This window comes from Hyperolius riggenbachi, chromosome 7, assembly GCF_040937935.1.
Source record: "Hyperolius riggenbachi isolate aHypRig1 chromosome 7, aHypRig1.pri, whole genome shotgun sequence".
Lineage (NCBI taxonomy): Eukaryota > Metazoa > Chordata > Amphibia > Anura > Hyperoliidae > Hyperolius > Hyperolius riggenbachi.
The window spans coordinates 165521176-165537853 of NC_090652.1; the positions used below are offsets into that span (position 1 = coordinate 165521176).

The window sequence follows — 16678 nt, forward strand, 5'->3', positions numbered from 1 at the left end:
CTCTTTCCATCTTTTTGAGACGTTGTTGGTGGGACATAGCCTCCCTTGAAAGGTATCGTGAGGCAGGCTATGTCCCACGGAGATGTAGATGGGAATTCTGCCCTAATGAAAGTGAGAGGACAGATGTATCGGATGAGGATTGGTACATTTTCTTTAATAGATGTGGGAAGGAATTATTGGGTTTATTAGTGAAAGGCAAAAAAGTCAAGATGCAAAATCTGGACAAAGAAATAGAAGCTACTAAAACCAAATTGGAACCCTATAAATGTCTGTCAGAATATAAACAGTTATCTAGAGATCTGCAAGGATATCTGAAGAAAACGGATGAGGATCTGAAAAACAAAAAGCAAAAGAAATTTTTAAGGGATTTAAATGATTATAAAGCAGGAGAAGTTTTCAAATGGCAGAAGAAAAGAATTCCCATAGATGAGGACAAAAATACCCTACCAAAGGGGGAAGGAGCCAAAGGGGGAACCCAAACTCCAGTAGCTGTAAAACCTAAAATTATTAAGATACCGGAACAAAAGCCAAAATGGGAACAGAAAGAAACTAGAAGATGGGTAAATCAGCCTCAATGGAGAAATAATCCCAGATATTATCATCTAGATAAGCCCATCAATTATTATCCCAATCAATCCCCGTATAGAAGAATACCATTCAGAAATCAACATTATTATCCCTCTAATGATTATAGACCCAGACCCAATTATGGAATACCTGTAGGGAGAGATGAGGAGAAAAGAATTGGGAAAAAAATATTACCAAAAAGAGACCACAAAGGGGATGGAGACCGAGGATTGTTTACAATCCAAATCAGATTCCCATCCACAATAGGTTTGATGCTTTAAATAGAGACTGGACTGAGTCCGAGTCGGAATGTCCAAATACTCCCTCAGATGTACACCCTTTTATAGATCCACGGGTAGGGACAAGGGAAAGAAAGAGAAAACCAGATATAGACGAGGAAACAGAGGAGGAAGAAGACACCAACAACGTCTCAAAAAGATGGAAAGAGTAGAAGGGGAAGGAATTTATAACCTTAGCTCTATAACTCTGAATCCGAATCAAATATCCTTGCTAGATCAGGGTCTAAAGTTTGCTCCACCAAAGAAACTAGACAAATTTGGAACTTTTATTGATATACAAAAATTTACCCGAAGTTTGAGTATAAAGAAATTTTTTGCGACTAAAACGAGTCCATCAGTTAATACAGTAGATGGGAGTTTAGAAAGGAGTATTGTCCATAGTGGTTTAAAGAATAAATCTATTTTTAAACCTCCACAGACTAATAATCATCAAATTGAAGCTTTTAAAAAGATGGTAATTAAGGACCTGAGAGAATTAACTATTCCGAGGTCTTCAAAAGATATATGGATTAGGAAAGGTATTAAAGAATTTAAAGAAAATAATAATGTTGTGATAAAAGCAGCAGATAAGGGGGGGGGTTTAGTTATACTAGACAAGCCGGACTACAATCGAGAAATGCTTCGCCTTTTGGAAGATGAGACTACATATGAAAGATTAAGGGGAGATCCAGGGTTAAGATATAAGAAAGAACTGGAAATTCTAATTGACAGGGGGAGTGAGGAAGGAATTTTGGATGAGAAAGAAATAAAATATTTGAAACCCTCCACTATTAGAACCCCCGTTATTTATTATTTGCCTAAAGTGCATAAAAGCATTACAAATCCCCCGGGAAGACCCATTGTCAGTGGGATAGGTTCAGTTACCTATAGATTAGGGGAATACATAGATAAATTCCTACAGCCTCTGGTAACCACGACTGATTCTTATCTGAGGGACTCGAAGCATGTGATCAATATTATTAAAGACCTAAATTTTAAGGTTCCCCCATATCTTATAACTGCAGATATAACTTCATTATACACAGTAATTCCACATGAAGTGGGCCTTAAAGCAATAGAGCACTTTATGCATAAAAAGGGAGAATTGGAGGAAAAACAGATCCAGTTTATTATTAGATGCACCCGATTTGCATTGGACCACAACTACTTTTGGTTTGGGGGTAACTTTTACCTACAAAAGGTGGGAGTAGCCATGGGAGCAAAGTTCGCACCCAGTATGGCGAATCTATACATGGCTTTGTGGGAGGAAGAATTTATTTATAAACAGAGAGATCAGAATTTAATTATTTGGAAAAGGTTTATAGATGATATTATGTTTATGTGGAAAGGGGATGAAAATTCTCTGGAGATTTTTATAGCAGCTCTGAATGTTAGGACTCCAAATTTAATATTTACTTGTGATTTCAATAAGAATGAAGTACATTTTTTAGATTTGGTGATAAGAAACTCTAATGAGTCAATTAAAACAAGCACGTACACGAAGCCCACAGATAGGAATAGTTTTATTCCTGTAAACAGTTGTCACCATCCTAATTGGCTGCGTGGTATCCCCAAAGGACAATTTATGCGTCTGAGAAGGAATTGTGGTGATTTAACTGATTTTTATTCAGAAACCGAAATATTAAAAGGAAAGTTTGAAAAGAAAGGATATGATGGAGATAAATTAGAAACTATCCGGAATGAGGTTGCACAAATTGAGAGAGAAACTATTTTAGAAGAAAGAAATAGAGAAAGAAAAGAGTTAGTCTGTCCATTTGTAACAGGTTTTAGCCAACAATATAAGAAATTGGGGAAGATCTTTAATAAACACTGGGGACTTCTGAGAGAAGATCCAGTGTTAGGAGGTATTTTACCAGAACATCCAGAAATGATTTATAGAAAGGCTCCAAATCTTAGAGACATATTAACTTCAAGTGCTATAGACGAACCCAGTTATACGGGATTAAGCTCCTTTGGGGAGGTTGGTTTTTATAAATGTAGAAAATGCCTACCCTGTAGAACGTGTACCCTTACCCCTAGGTTCCAACAAACATTTTCACATGAGGAATTTAAGATCAAGCAATTCATCACGTGTGAAACGAAATACGTGGTGTACCTACTCACATGCCCTTGTGGGAAATTTTATGTAGGAAGAACTAAAAGGCCCCTCAAAGAAAGGATTGGGGAACATGTTAATAATATAAAAAATGGTTATAAAGAACATTCAGTGTCAGAACACTTTAGAACTCACCATCAACAAGACCCTTCGGGTTTGATATTCTGTGGGATAGAAAGGAATTTAGGTAATTGGAGGGGCACACATAGGGTGAGAGAAATCTCAAAGGCTGAGACTAAATGGATTTACACTTTGGACTGTATGGATCCAAAGGGTTTGAATATAGAATTAGATTTAAACTGCTATATTACAGATGAATAGAGCAGACTGGAGTTACTGGTATATCTAATTGACCCATTGAGATATGAGGAATTTGTTACTAAATTATTGGATCTTATAAAGGAATTTTATTCTGATGGATGTTTAGTACATTTTACTCTCCATCTGACTATGTGTGTTTTATTTTGTAATATTTTTATTTATTTTGTATTATTTTCAGTTTATTATATTTAATTATGTATTGTGATATATATGGTACTAGTAATGTAATTTTATATGTTAAGCTATAGAAGTTAGTGAATGTAATGACTGACCATTGTTTAAACTTGTTTTTACTATATATTTGTGTATTGTTTTGATGTTGGGTAGGGTGCCGCTTTAACATCTGCGCAATCTTGGTTTAAAAAGCCTTCTGGTCTTGCCTTTAAAGTTTTTAGGCTCCAGATGAGGAAGGTGTTTCATTACTCACCTTCCGTGCGCTCCAAATGATGTTGTGGTTAATGTGTTTGGACGTTAACATACATTACCTTCCGTGCGTTCCATTCGGCTGAATTCCGGATGTGACGTAGACGGAAGTGACGTTACGGGTGTAGGAACTCGTGACCTGACGCGTTAGCGGCGTACGTGATTGTTTTCAGCTACTACTTAAAAGCCACTCGTTATGCCATTCCGTTCAGAAGCCCCTGAGGACGCGGTAGCGAAACCTGGGTCGGGCGAAACGGTTGGCAGATGGGAGAGTGGCATCCTGCTGACATTATTTTATATGCTTTATCAACTGAGGGTCCCTGTAATAAGGGCCCTTATGTGAGTATTTGTATACCTTGTATTTTATTATTAAAGTGCCGGCTTTTAAACTAAAACAGAGTGCACTTAGATTCTGTCTATATTATATTTTCTTATGCTGGGAATACCGTCTGAGGAATGTTATCTGAAAAGTGGCAACAAGGAAGCCTTTGATCGTGGGGAATATTGAACGTGCAGACCTTATAATCTGGGTCTTATTAGAAGCTGGTAAGCTTGCACTGTGAGTGGTGTTGGTGATGGATTCCTAATTTAAGAGACTATGCAGCGCTGAAGTTTGGAATATAGGCTGTCATTGCCAGCAAAGGGTTTTTCAACCAAGTATTACAAATGAACATTTTATTTCCAGTTAGTTATTGTGTTAAAATGCTTTAGTTGCCCCTATTTGCATCTGAGTTGTTTCATTTAAAATTCATAGTGGTAATGTACTGAACCACAATTAGAAAAAAGTTGTCTGTCTAAATATTTACAGACCTAACTGTATATTTCTGTGATGGTGTCACAACTGTATACTAATGCTCTTAAGTGCTGCAGTTTAACCACTTCAGGATTCTGCGTACGCATAAGTACGCCCCTGAATCCTGAAGTGGATTCCATGGAAACGGCCGCTCGTATGAGCGGCCGTTCCATGTCAGTTCACGGAGGGTGCCGATCGCGGCTCGCAGGGTAAATGTAAACACACGGGGAAGATCGGCGATCCCCAGCCTCTGATTGGCCGGGGATCGCCGACATCTGATAGGCAGAAGCCTATCCTATCAGGCGCAGGACGGAATTCCGTCCTGCGCTGCTCACAGGGGGAGGGAGAGGGAGGGAAGGGGAAGGAGGCCAGGAAGCGCTGCGGAGGGGGGCTTTGAAGAGCCTCCCCCTGCAAGCGCAAGCAGCCGGCGGCGAACAGACCCCCCCAGCAGGACATCCCCCTAGTGGGGAAAAAAGGGGGGAAGTCTGATCGCCCTGGCTGCTATCTGATCGGTGCTGCGGGCTGGAGAGCTTACGCAGCACCGATCAGCAAAACCACCCCCTGGTACAGAAGTGGTTAAAATATTTTTTTTTACCTTTTTTAATTTTCATATTAGCTAATTTAAGTAACACATTTGTGTGGATGTGTTTATTTTTCTAGGTGTACAGATAAATCCCTGTTTAATGGCAGGGTTGCTCTACTGAGTGCAAATGTAGAACTATACCCAACCTCCTTTGAGATCAAAACCTTCAGCCCACTTTTATACTTGAATTGTGAAACAATTGTGAAAGGTGCTTTTGCAGTTTCTGGGGGGGCTCAGCGCACCTCTGATTGGAGGCCATTCGGAGGCGGCCTGGTGATGCGCTGATCCACCTTTTGCGCAATTTTCAATTTTACGTGGTGGCGCACCCAGGCTATGCATAGGTTAGGATTTAGTTAGTGTTAGGTCCCCTCCCATCGAGGATGACTTCTCTGCAGTGGGAGGGACGAGTACTTAACAAGTTGCATGCAAGCTGTTACAGGAAACCAACATCCTCCAGTGGTAGACAGGTCATGTGTATAACACGTTACAGATAAAACTCAATGGTACAGTTCCACCCCTAATTAAATATCAAATTACAGACACAACAAATGGGGCTTTAAATGAACAAATATTCGTCTTTTAATTCTTCATATCAAAAAAGTCTTCACAGTTGCGGACACACAGGTAAGCAACTCCAAATTACAACCAAACCGACTGCCTTGGCAGTCGGTTTGGTTGTAATTTGGAGTTCTGGATATTGTGCTTACCTGTGTGTCCGCAACTGTGAAGACTTTTTTGATATGAGGTCATGTGTATGCTAGGTGTGTATTTTACCCCACAAGTGGGGCTTGCACTCTCTTGCAGGTAGGCACTTATCTGTTTTTAAGTAGCGCTGCTCATTTCCTTGCCATGTACTAAGTTAAAATATAATAGAGATCCCAAAACAACATGGATGCAACTGTTTGCATTAGAAATGCTATATTATATTAGTATAAATACCCCATGGTTTCTGATGCAGCTTTGCAGTTATTAAAATATTTGAAGCAGTTTTTATCTCCATTTAGGTTTGATGATGTATGCTTATACTTTTAAATAACTAAGTTTCAAACAGACCTCTCAAGCTAAAACAATAACATCCTTAGGGCTAGTGCACACCAAGATCACAATAGCAATCGCTAGTGCTTAGCGATTTGCGATTGGTGATTTTGTGACGTGATTTTCAGAGCAATTTTTGAATGAATGAGCGTTTTTGCTCATTCATTCATTCAAACTGAATTTCTCTAAAAAATGCTACATGCAGCACATTTGCGATTTTGTAAAAAATCACAACGCTGCTGTGGGAACACTCTCATAGGGTAACATTAGCCAAGTGCTTTTCAAATCACAAGCGCTCGTGGTGAGTCCTAAATACCTAATTTGTAAGGATGAAGAGTGGCACAGTGTATTAACTCTTCATAAAAAGTAAATAATGTACTTACTTTCGCCTGTCATTACACCCTGTGTGTAGCGTTTAGGTAACATTCCAGTGTAGCCATAAAAGCTGGATTGCTGCACTTATAAAAACAGAAAATAATAATTTTAAATAATCAACAGTTTTTTTGCAGATTAAAACTTTAAAGAAAACATGTAGAGAAAGGAATATGGAGGTTGTCACATTTATTCTATTTTAAATAGTGCCAATTTCCTAGTGCCGATTTGTTTTTCGCCATTTTTGTTCTACAAATTTAAATTTCATGATGTGAGAATCACTGTATCTGAACCCAGTGGAAAGATAAGCCTCAAGGTCTAAAGGGGGCCACACACCATATAATTTTTAAAATAGCTGTTCAATCAATTTTTCTGACTGATTGTAACATTTCAAAAATACGACCAATGTACCACACATGTTACATTTTTCCCCAATTATGATAAAAAAATGATTGAAAAACTCTGAGAAAATTGCAAGGGTGTGTATATTAATAAATTGACAATCTAACACACACCATACAATCTTTAGAAAAATTTAAGAAAAATTTCCAGCATTCCGGATCGATAAAAATCGAAAAAAAAACAAAAAACGAAAATCCGTTTGGATTTTTCAGTCGAATGAAAAGAAAAGCTTTTGATTTTTCAGGAGAGCCAATCATATTTATCGAATTGCCATAAAATCGGATAATTTTATTGTATCGTGTGTGGCAACTTTTAAACTATTTCCCTGACAGGATCAAAGTATCACTTGCAATGCAATTGTTTGTGGTAGTAACCTGGAGCTAGCTTATGATTTAATTAATTAATATGATTAATATAATTTTCAAGCAATCACCCTTAACAGATGGCCAGTGGGATTTTTGCGTATGTTTTGGCTATCTACTACCTCAGCACTTTATGGTCAGCACCCTATACTTATGTACATTTGATAGAAACATTGTTTACAACATAACATTTGTTAGTAGGTTATGAACAGTGTTAGTAGTTTGGTTGAAAAAGACATCCGTCCATCAAGTCCAACCAGAATATATAAACTGTATATAAACACATACAGTGGCTTGCAAAAGTATTCGGCCCCCTTGAAGTTTTCCACATTTTGTCACATTACTGCCACAAACATGAATCAATTTTATTGGAATTCCATGTGAAAGACCAATACAAAGTGGTGTACATGTGAGAAGTGAAACGAAAATCATACATGATTCCAAACATTTGTTTACAAATCAATAACTGCAAAGTGGGGTGTGCATAATTATTCAGCCCCCTTTGGTCTGAGTGCAGTCAGTTGCCCATGGACATTGCCTGATGAGTGCTAATGACTGAATAGAGTGCACATGTGTGTAATCTAATGTCAGTACAAATACAGCTGCTCTGTGACGGCCTCAGAGGTTGTCTAAGAGAATATTGGGAGCAACAACACCATGAAGTCCAAAGAACACACCAGACAGGTCAGGAATAATGTTATTGAGAAATTTAAAGCAGGCTTAGGCTACAAAAAGATTTCCAAAGCCTTCAACATCCCACGGAGCACTGTTCAAGCGATCATTCAATAATGGAAGGAGTATGGCACAACTGTAAACCTACCAAGACAAGGCCGTGTACCTAAACTCACAGGCCGAACAAGGAGAGCGCTGATCAGAAATGCAGTCAAGAGGCCCATGGTGACTCTGGACGAGCTGCAGAGAGCTACAGCTCAGGTGGGGAAAACTGTGCATAGGACAACTATTAGTCGTACACTGCACAAAGTTGGCTCTTATGGAAGAGTGGAAAGAAGAAAGCCATTGTTAACAGAAACGCATAAGAAGTCCTGTTTGCAGTTTGCCACATGCCATGTGGGGGACACAGCAAACATGTGGAAGAAGGTGTTCTGGTCGGATGAGACCAAAGTGGAACTTTTTGGCCAAAATGCAAAACGCTATGTGTGGCGGAAAACTAACACTGCACATCACTCAGAACACACCATCCCCATTGTCAAATATGGTGGAAGCAGTATCATGCTCTGGGGTTGCTTCTCTTCAGCAGGGACAGGGAAGCTGGTCAAAGCTGATGGGAAGATAGATGGAGCCAAATACAGGGCAATCTTGGAAGAAAACCTCTTGGAGTCTGTAAAAGACTTGAGACTGGGGCGGAGGTTCACCTTCCAGCAGGACAACGACCCTAAACATAAAGCCAGGGCAACAATGGAATGGTTTAAAACAAAACATATCCATGTGTTAGAATGGCCCAGTCAAAGTCCAGATCTAAATCCAATTGAGAATCTGTGGAAAGATCTGAAAACTGCTGTTCACAAAAGCTGTCCATCTAATCTGACTGAGCTGGAGCTGTTTTGCAAAGAAGAATGGGCAAGGATTTCAGTCTCTAGATGTGCAAAGCTGGTAGAGACATACCCTAAAAGACTGGCAGCTGTAATTGCAGCAAAAGGTGGTTCTACAAAGTATTGACTCAGGGGGATGAATAATTGCGCACAACCCACTTTGCAGTTATTGATTTGTAAAAAATGTTTGGAATAATGTATGATTTTCGTTCCACTTCTCACGTGTACACCACTTTGTATTGGTCTTTCACGTGGCATTCCAATAAAATTTATTCATGTTTGTAGCAGTAATGTGACAAAATTATATAGATGTGATTATTTGATTCCAAGAAATTCCATCAGAGAACAGAGTATAAACTCATTTAAAGGAAGAGTCCGGTCTCTCGTTATCCTGCTACCACGCGGCTTTCTACTATGGCATTCTAAAGGGGGGTGTAACCTGGCTTTGTGATTGTCCAGAATCAGATGATATTTACCTCTTGCTTATTGAGTTACATTTTATACTGTTCAGATGTATATTATGTGTGTAAAGGTCCTTGTGACCAAAAACGAGTCGATGTTGTCGCCTTAAAAATTGGTTACCACATCTATTGCACCATACAATTCTTAATAGGCCTATCTTTATGAATGGAATCATTGATGAAGAATTTTGTACCTGTTGTACTTTATGCACTTTTTGGAATATTAAAAGACAAAGCTCATCTTCAGTACTAGTTTTCTGATATATATTTTTTTCTACTATAAATTTGCAAAACCATATGCATACAAAACTAACTCAAAAATTCTGCATATGACAGTGTTGCCACTTTTAATAGGGAAATTTGGTCGTGATCTTTAGCACCATAATGCTGTATTTTTAATTAGCACACAGAGGCTGGGTCTGCATATAATGCCCAGCCTCTGCTGTTATACTGTTTCCCCCCAGGCCCCCCCAGTGCTCTTCTGTCCCCCATAAATCAAATGCCGCACCGGCATCGCTAGCAGGCTGTTTACATCTGCACTGTCACTCTCGCCGATCCCCCGCCTCCTCTATGTCGCAGCTCCACACCTGCGTCCCTTCCCTCCCTGCTGAGTGGAGGGAAGGGACGCATGTGGGGAGCGGAGATATAGAGGAGGCGGGGGAGCAGCGAGGGTGACAGTGCAGAGGTAAACAGTCCGCTAATGACACGCTGAGTGTCGCTAGCATGGCGTTTAATTTATGGGGGCACAGCAAAGCGCAGGGGGGGCTAGGGGGAAACAGTATAGTAACAAAGGCTGGGCATTATATGCAGACCCAGCCTTTGTGTGCTAATAGGATTCTTAGAACCCACCTCGGGTTCTCTTTAAAAAATAAATTAACTTTGAAACTGTGAATTTATTTCCATAGGCCATTAACTTTCTTTTCTTTTTTTTCTTTTTTGTGGTGTATGCTGGTTTGCAAATATAGGGTTATCAAGCCACTACACTTTTTTTTATAAAATACAATAAAATTGGGAGTAATCAAGTGATAATCAGTACATTTTGCCTGGGCATCAATCTCTCTTTTCCCTATTTTTCTAGATTTTTATTTTCTTTCTTTAAGTAGTACCACTAATAGGGAAATATATATGAAACTCATGGCCAATAATTGTTTCAACCAATAGGAAATACTACAGACACAGTTGCAACAGTACTGGGGGTGACCAAAGCAATATAGACTTTGAAATTATTGTTACTTTAATTTTTATGTGCGCTCCCTTCTTGACCTAATTTTCCTTTTAAAATAATGGTGCATTATTGTTATTTTGGTGTATCTCACATTAGTCATGTGAGTAACTAGGTTATAAAATGCATTTACCAATACAATTTTATTGTGTTTATTGTCTCAGTTTATTATCACAAGTCTATATCATAAATTAAAAAAAAATGCTTAACTTGTCTGACTATTTATTGCAATAGTTGCTCTACTCACAGATCAGTGCATTGAGATCACTAGTGTCATACTGGTTTTTGTTTGCTCAGGTTAAGATGAGTCGATTGTTAATTCTTTATGCTGTTTCTGTTCACTGATGTTGAAACATGTTCTTGTTGAAAATTGATCTGTATTACTTAAAAAACTTTTCAATAAAAAAACAATTGAAATAAATAAAAAAAATGCTTAAAAAAAACTGCAGCCTAATTAAGAAGAAAAATTGTGTTTCCCACATCTGAGTGTATTTAACTTTAATGGTGTAAAGCAGGGGTCCCCATCCACCGGCCATGGCCCACTGCCGGTCCGTGGGCAGTTTTCAGCTGGGCCGCGGCGGGTCTGGCCGTCTCGCCCCCTCTCCCCCCGCGGCCGCCGCTCCTGTTACCTTATGAGCTGGCGGAGCAGTCCTGCAGCTGCTGTAAGGAGAGAAGGAAGCAGGGCAGCGGTTCCCATGGTAACGACGATGCATATCGCCGCTATAGGAAGCCGCTGCCCTGCTTCCTTCCCTCCTCACAGCAGCTGGACGACACGCTGCTGTAATAGGAGATGCTGCAAAAAGCAGAGGGGCTAGGGGAAATTGTGAAAGAGGCAGCAGCCGCCAGCTCATAAGGTAACAGGAGCGGCGACCGCGGGGGGAGGGGCTATACGGGGGAACTATACTAGCTATACAGGGGCAAATATACTAGCAATACAGGGGCAACTATACTAGCTATACAGGGGCAACTATACTAGCTATACAGGGGCAACTATATTAGCAATACAGGGGCAAATATACTAGCTATACAGGGGCAACTATGCTAGCTATACTGGGGTAACTATACTGGGATACTGGGGCAACTATACCTAGATACCCTATACAGGGGGCACTTATACCTGGTGGCTACCTACCTATCTATACACTCCAAATGGGATCCGGGGGCGCTGCTAACCCCAACGCCATCCCCCCCCCCCCCCCCCCCCCCGGCCCCCCGCTAACCCTGACTCCACCACGCGAAACGCAACCCCACCACCAAAACAACTCCCACCGGGCCCCAGAGAGAAGTTTGGTCTGGATAGTGGTCTCCGGACTGAAAAAAGTTGGGGACCCCTGGTGTAGAGGACTAAGCAAAGGACTGTATGACACACCATTTACATTTTAGGGCATTTACAGCTGTCACTAACTGAAGCACATCATCAATGCTGCTTGTAATGACTGTTAATTAGCATAACCCCAGAGCCTCGAGCATGACTCTCTGCAGTAGGTACATATCAGTTTGATTTTCAATTTTCCACTCTCTTCCTGATTAAAATCACTTGACATTTAATCAAACCCATAACTAAAGCTTATTGACTAAGCTCTTTCATGAAAAAGGATGAGAGCCATTTAAGCATATAGTATCCTGTGTCTACTGTAATATGTTATATTAAAGGATATAGAGATTTGCATTTTTTTTAATCTTCATCGGTTTTATCATTTACCTGTACATCCAAAGGCTACTACTCCAACCGCACAAAGGTTTACTGCATAAGACTGTTTGAATGTAAAGAGTTCCAGCCAGATATCACAGATGACAATAAAGATTAATGGCCCCACAGCAAAAATGTACCCTGTAAATGAAACACAAGAATATAATTAAGAAAAACTATGCAGTCAGTACTGATATATAAACATCCATATTCAAAGCTCTAGTTCAGCCTCCTCTTTTATGAACTCAACTACTACCAGTTAACCAGTTCAGGACCAGAAGACTGTAGCTCTTTAAAGGGACTCCGAGCACCTCTCATTTATAAGCTACCCACGAATAATTGATTATGTCAGGACACTTACCAGCCACTTGTTTTTCCTGAAGTCCCCCTGGTTTCATAGGTATAAAATACATGGGGCCAGATGGGGCCATACGACTTCACCCAAAGTCGTGCTATGTACTTGGACAGCATCAGTGGCGTAGCTAAGGAGCTGTGGGCCCCGATGCAAGTTTTACAATGGGGCCCCCCAAGCAATCTATACATAACAATTGATATAGCGCACCAAAACCTGCCAATTGCAACTACAGTGTCAGAGGTGCAAGAAGGGGGTGGGGGACAGCTTGTTAATGATCACTACTATTCAAAGCATCTATAGAAGTGATTATTATGATCACAGGACCAATAGAGAGCTAATACTGTAGTTGAGGGAGGGCCCTTTGGGGCCCCTCTAGCCCAAGGGCCCCGATGCGGTCGCTACCTCTGCACCTCCTATTGCTACGCCCCTGGACAGCATGTGTGTCACTTCCTCTTCCTGCTTCATTCAGTGCTAACAGAGAGAAAATGCTGTGGACAGCACTGACCCGGAAGTAATAACAGAGCCAAGATGGTGGCCACAATTTTTAAATTGAAATTGAACAAAAAGTATTTGGTGTAGAACGGTGATTCAAGTATCATATGAAAGAGGAGAGCAGCAGCTACAGAATGGTATGCATCTTTACATACTTTGCAGTACTACTCTGAGTCTCTTTAAGGACTATAAGGACTTATAAGGACTTCTTGGTAAAAAAAACAGGGCTCACGAAAGTCACCCCACATGGACCCACCACTGTCTCGTTGCTGAAGCACACTCATTGTGCTGTCGGTATGACAGCAGAGCTTCCTGAGTCAGTCAGGAGCCAATTTCATTGGTTCCTCACCCTGTCACCTCTGGGAGCTGGTCAGAAACTGATTTCATTGGCTCCTGACCCAATGATCCCAAGTCAATGAAATTGGCTCCTGAAGATCTGCTGTCACACCAACAGTAGAGCAAACAGGCTGCAGCGGCGGGAGAACGGCACAATCAGCAGGGGCGTGCGGAACGGTAACTGAAATCTAAGGGATAACAGGTCCCAAACAGGGTGTAGATTTCAATTAGCCCGGTCCGGAAGTGGTTCATTTTGTTCCATGTTATCTCCTAATAGATAACTTTTCTTCTTATCTACAGGACAACTTTTCAGCACCTAAAAATGTAAAAAACACTAAAAAGTTGATAAAGAAGTAATAAATAAGTATCTTCAGGAGAAAGGGTAATTGAATAAAGGCCTTGGTGAATTAGAAATGGTATCCTCAATGAGGTGCACCGAGCCTGAAACCCAGCACTATATTGGCCCTGAATTGACCTGAGGAAGCTAGAGTTTGATACACGTGGAATATTTAGTCTTTTGCGGCTGAATAAACCATTTAAAAAATCCGCCAATTGGTCAAATTTGTCAAGCCTAAAGGTAAGCCAGTACTTAAGCCCCATTTACACTTAATCAGTTGGTACGCATTTTTTTCTTCTTCTCCATAGCAGTGCATTATGAAAAATCGTTCAGTTAAAATGTGTATAGTGTGAACTGAGCCATTGGGAAACATGAGCATTACTTTAAAGATCAGTTGTCCTTTCAGTTATAACTGAGAGCAACTGATTAAGTGTAAATGAGGCCCAACCTTCATATTTAACCTGTTTTAAATTATTTACTAGTAGACCTAAGCCCATTACAATAATGGGTTCCCCTCCCGCCCCTGTCACCGTCGCCATCCACTGCATCTCACTGCGCATGCGCGCGCAGGTACACCGCGTGCACACACGCCCGCCCCCCTAGCCCCGTCCTCCTCCTGTCCCAATGGCCGCCCACTTGCCGCGCATGTGTGGTAGTAAAAAAGCACGTACACAGGGACACAGAGGAGGATGCAGGGACACGGGGTTTATTATATAGGATTCTTTGCATCTCCTCACAATTTCCATTGACCAGATGTAAGTCATAAGTTAATCTCATCTCCACCTCTTACATGTCTGTTAGTCTTTAGAAGGAGTGGTTTCTTTAAGGAGCTCAATTTTCAAGGTCAATTACACACACACACACACACACACACACACACACACACACACACACACACACACACACACACACACACACACACACACACACACACACACACACACACACACACACACACACACACACACACACACACACACACACACACACACACACACACACACACACACACACACTATACTATAGGTCAGCACATAAAATACAATGGTTATCAAATAATTTAATGCCTAGGACTTCAAAGCAGAATTCTGCTTAAAGGGGCACTATGGTGAAAAATTGTAAAAGTGCAAACATAAACAAATTAGAAGTACGTTTTTTTCCAGAGTAAAATGAGCCATAACATGAGCTTTTATTCCTAATAAAGATATTCCCTAAAAAGGATTTGAACAATGATGCTGGCCAGCTTCCCTACTCGCTACACAGTTTTTTGGCAGTTGGACAGAGCAACTGCCATTCACTAAGTGCTTTGAAAATAAATAAATACCTGAGAATACCCTATGAAGAGATGGAGTAGTCCAAAACTTGTCGCTTCTGTCAGATTTCTACTATCTACTGTAAGTGACAGCAACATAGGAGAAAAGTAATTTATGGCTCATTTTACTCTGGAAAAAAGTTACTTCTTATTTGTATATGTTTGCACATACTGTATTTTAAATTTGAAATTTTTTCGCCATAGTACCCCTTTAACTTTCCTGCATTAAATGAGCAGATAGCCTGTGTCAGTTTTCAGTAAAACTGCTATGGTCCATATTTGTAGAGTTTCTTATTTACCGTAACCCTGTGCAGTGTTAATCTTCTTGCTATGGATCAAATGGGCTTGATTCACAAAGCTGTGATAAATGATATCACGGCGTAATATGCTTAGCGCACGGGTTAGCGCGCGTACAGGTTTGCTCGCATAATAGTAAAGGTTTGCGCGCATTAACTTCCACGTTCGCGCACTAAAATATGGGTTAGTGTATGAATAGGGAAAGTTAATGCGCCGCTCGCTCCCGTCACCTCCCATTAGCGGGGAGATGAATGAATGGGAACGCAGTTCCCATTCATTAAGCTAAGTTCCCGTGTCAATGAACGCTGGCATCTATTAGATGCCTGCGTCATTGTATCTTCCTGGAGTTACAGTGCCATGCATTACTTCCGAATTACGTACTAATGTACGTGAATCGGAAATAAAGAGTGAGGACATCTTGTGGCCAAATACTAAAACTACATCTAAATTCATTTTATTTAATAAAAATACCAACACTTACCATTTAAAATTAACTATTTCCCTCCCACACTCTCAGATAGTACCCAAACATTTCTTTTTTTGCATAGAAAAGAAAAAAAATTTACATTAAAAAATACATAAATAGTTATGTTAGGGACTTTTTTTAATAGGTATGTCAAGAGTGTATATTATTGTTATTTTTTAATTTACGGGCTTGTAATTAGTGAGGGACGCAAAACTGAAAAAATGCACCTTTATATCCAAATAAAATATTGGCGCCATATATTGTACTTGGGAAATATTTTAAATGTTGCAATAAAAGGGACAAATGGGCAAATAAAATGTGTGGGTTTTATCCACAGTAGAATGTTTTATTTTAATACTATAATGGCCAAAAACTGAGAAATAATGATTTTTTTTTCAATTTTTTTCTTATTATTCCAATTAAAATGTGATTAGAATAAAACAATTCTTAGCGTAATGTATCTCCCAAGGAAAGCCTAATTGGTGGCAAAAAAACAAGATATAGATTATTTTGTTGTGATTAGTAGTGATTAAGTTATTGGCAAAAGAATGGGAGGAGCGCTGACAGGTTAAAATTGCTCTGGTCCTAAAGGGGTAGGAAACCCTCAGTGGTCAAGTGGTTAATATCCAAAATGAGTTCAGGGTTTTTCACCTACTTTACACAGAAGACGTATTGCTTGGTTAAGTGAGTTTAATGTAGAAATTCTCAAGGACAAAAGTCCAATCCGCTCAGAATGGGGTAGGTCTCAGGAGCAATTTATGATGGAATATCTTTCACCCTTTACAGTATTCCAAGTCTAAGAACTGTCCCAAACATTGTAATTCTCTGAGGTATTCTTAAAATGTTGATAGAAGACCTCTCAACAAATATCCACTCTGACACATTACTGCTGCTATACTGACTGAAGA

General features: G+C 40.0%; 1 protein-coding gene across 2 annotated transcripts in view; it reads right to left on the reverse strand.

Annotated features, from left to right (window-relative positions):
• LOC137525722 (equilibrative nucleoside transporter 4-like) overlaps positions 1-16678 on the reverse strand; it is a 112133-nt gene that overhangs the window by 46606 nt on the left and 48849 nt on the right. For both annotated transcript variants that reach the window (XM_068246899.1, XM_068246898.1), the window contains exons 5-6: positions 12188-12316; positions 6500-6574 (exon numbers count right to left, since the gene is read on the reverse strand). In XM_068246899.1, coding sequence (XP_068103000.1) covers positions 6500-6574; positions 12188-12316 — 204 coding nt within the window. The remainder of the gene's footprint in view (positions 1-6499; positions 6575-12187; positions 12317-16678) is intronic.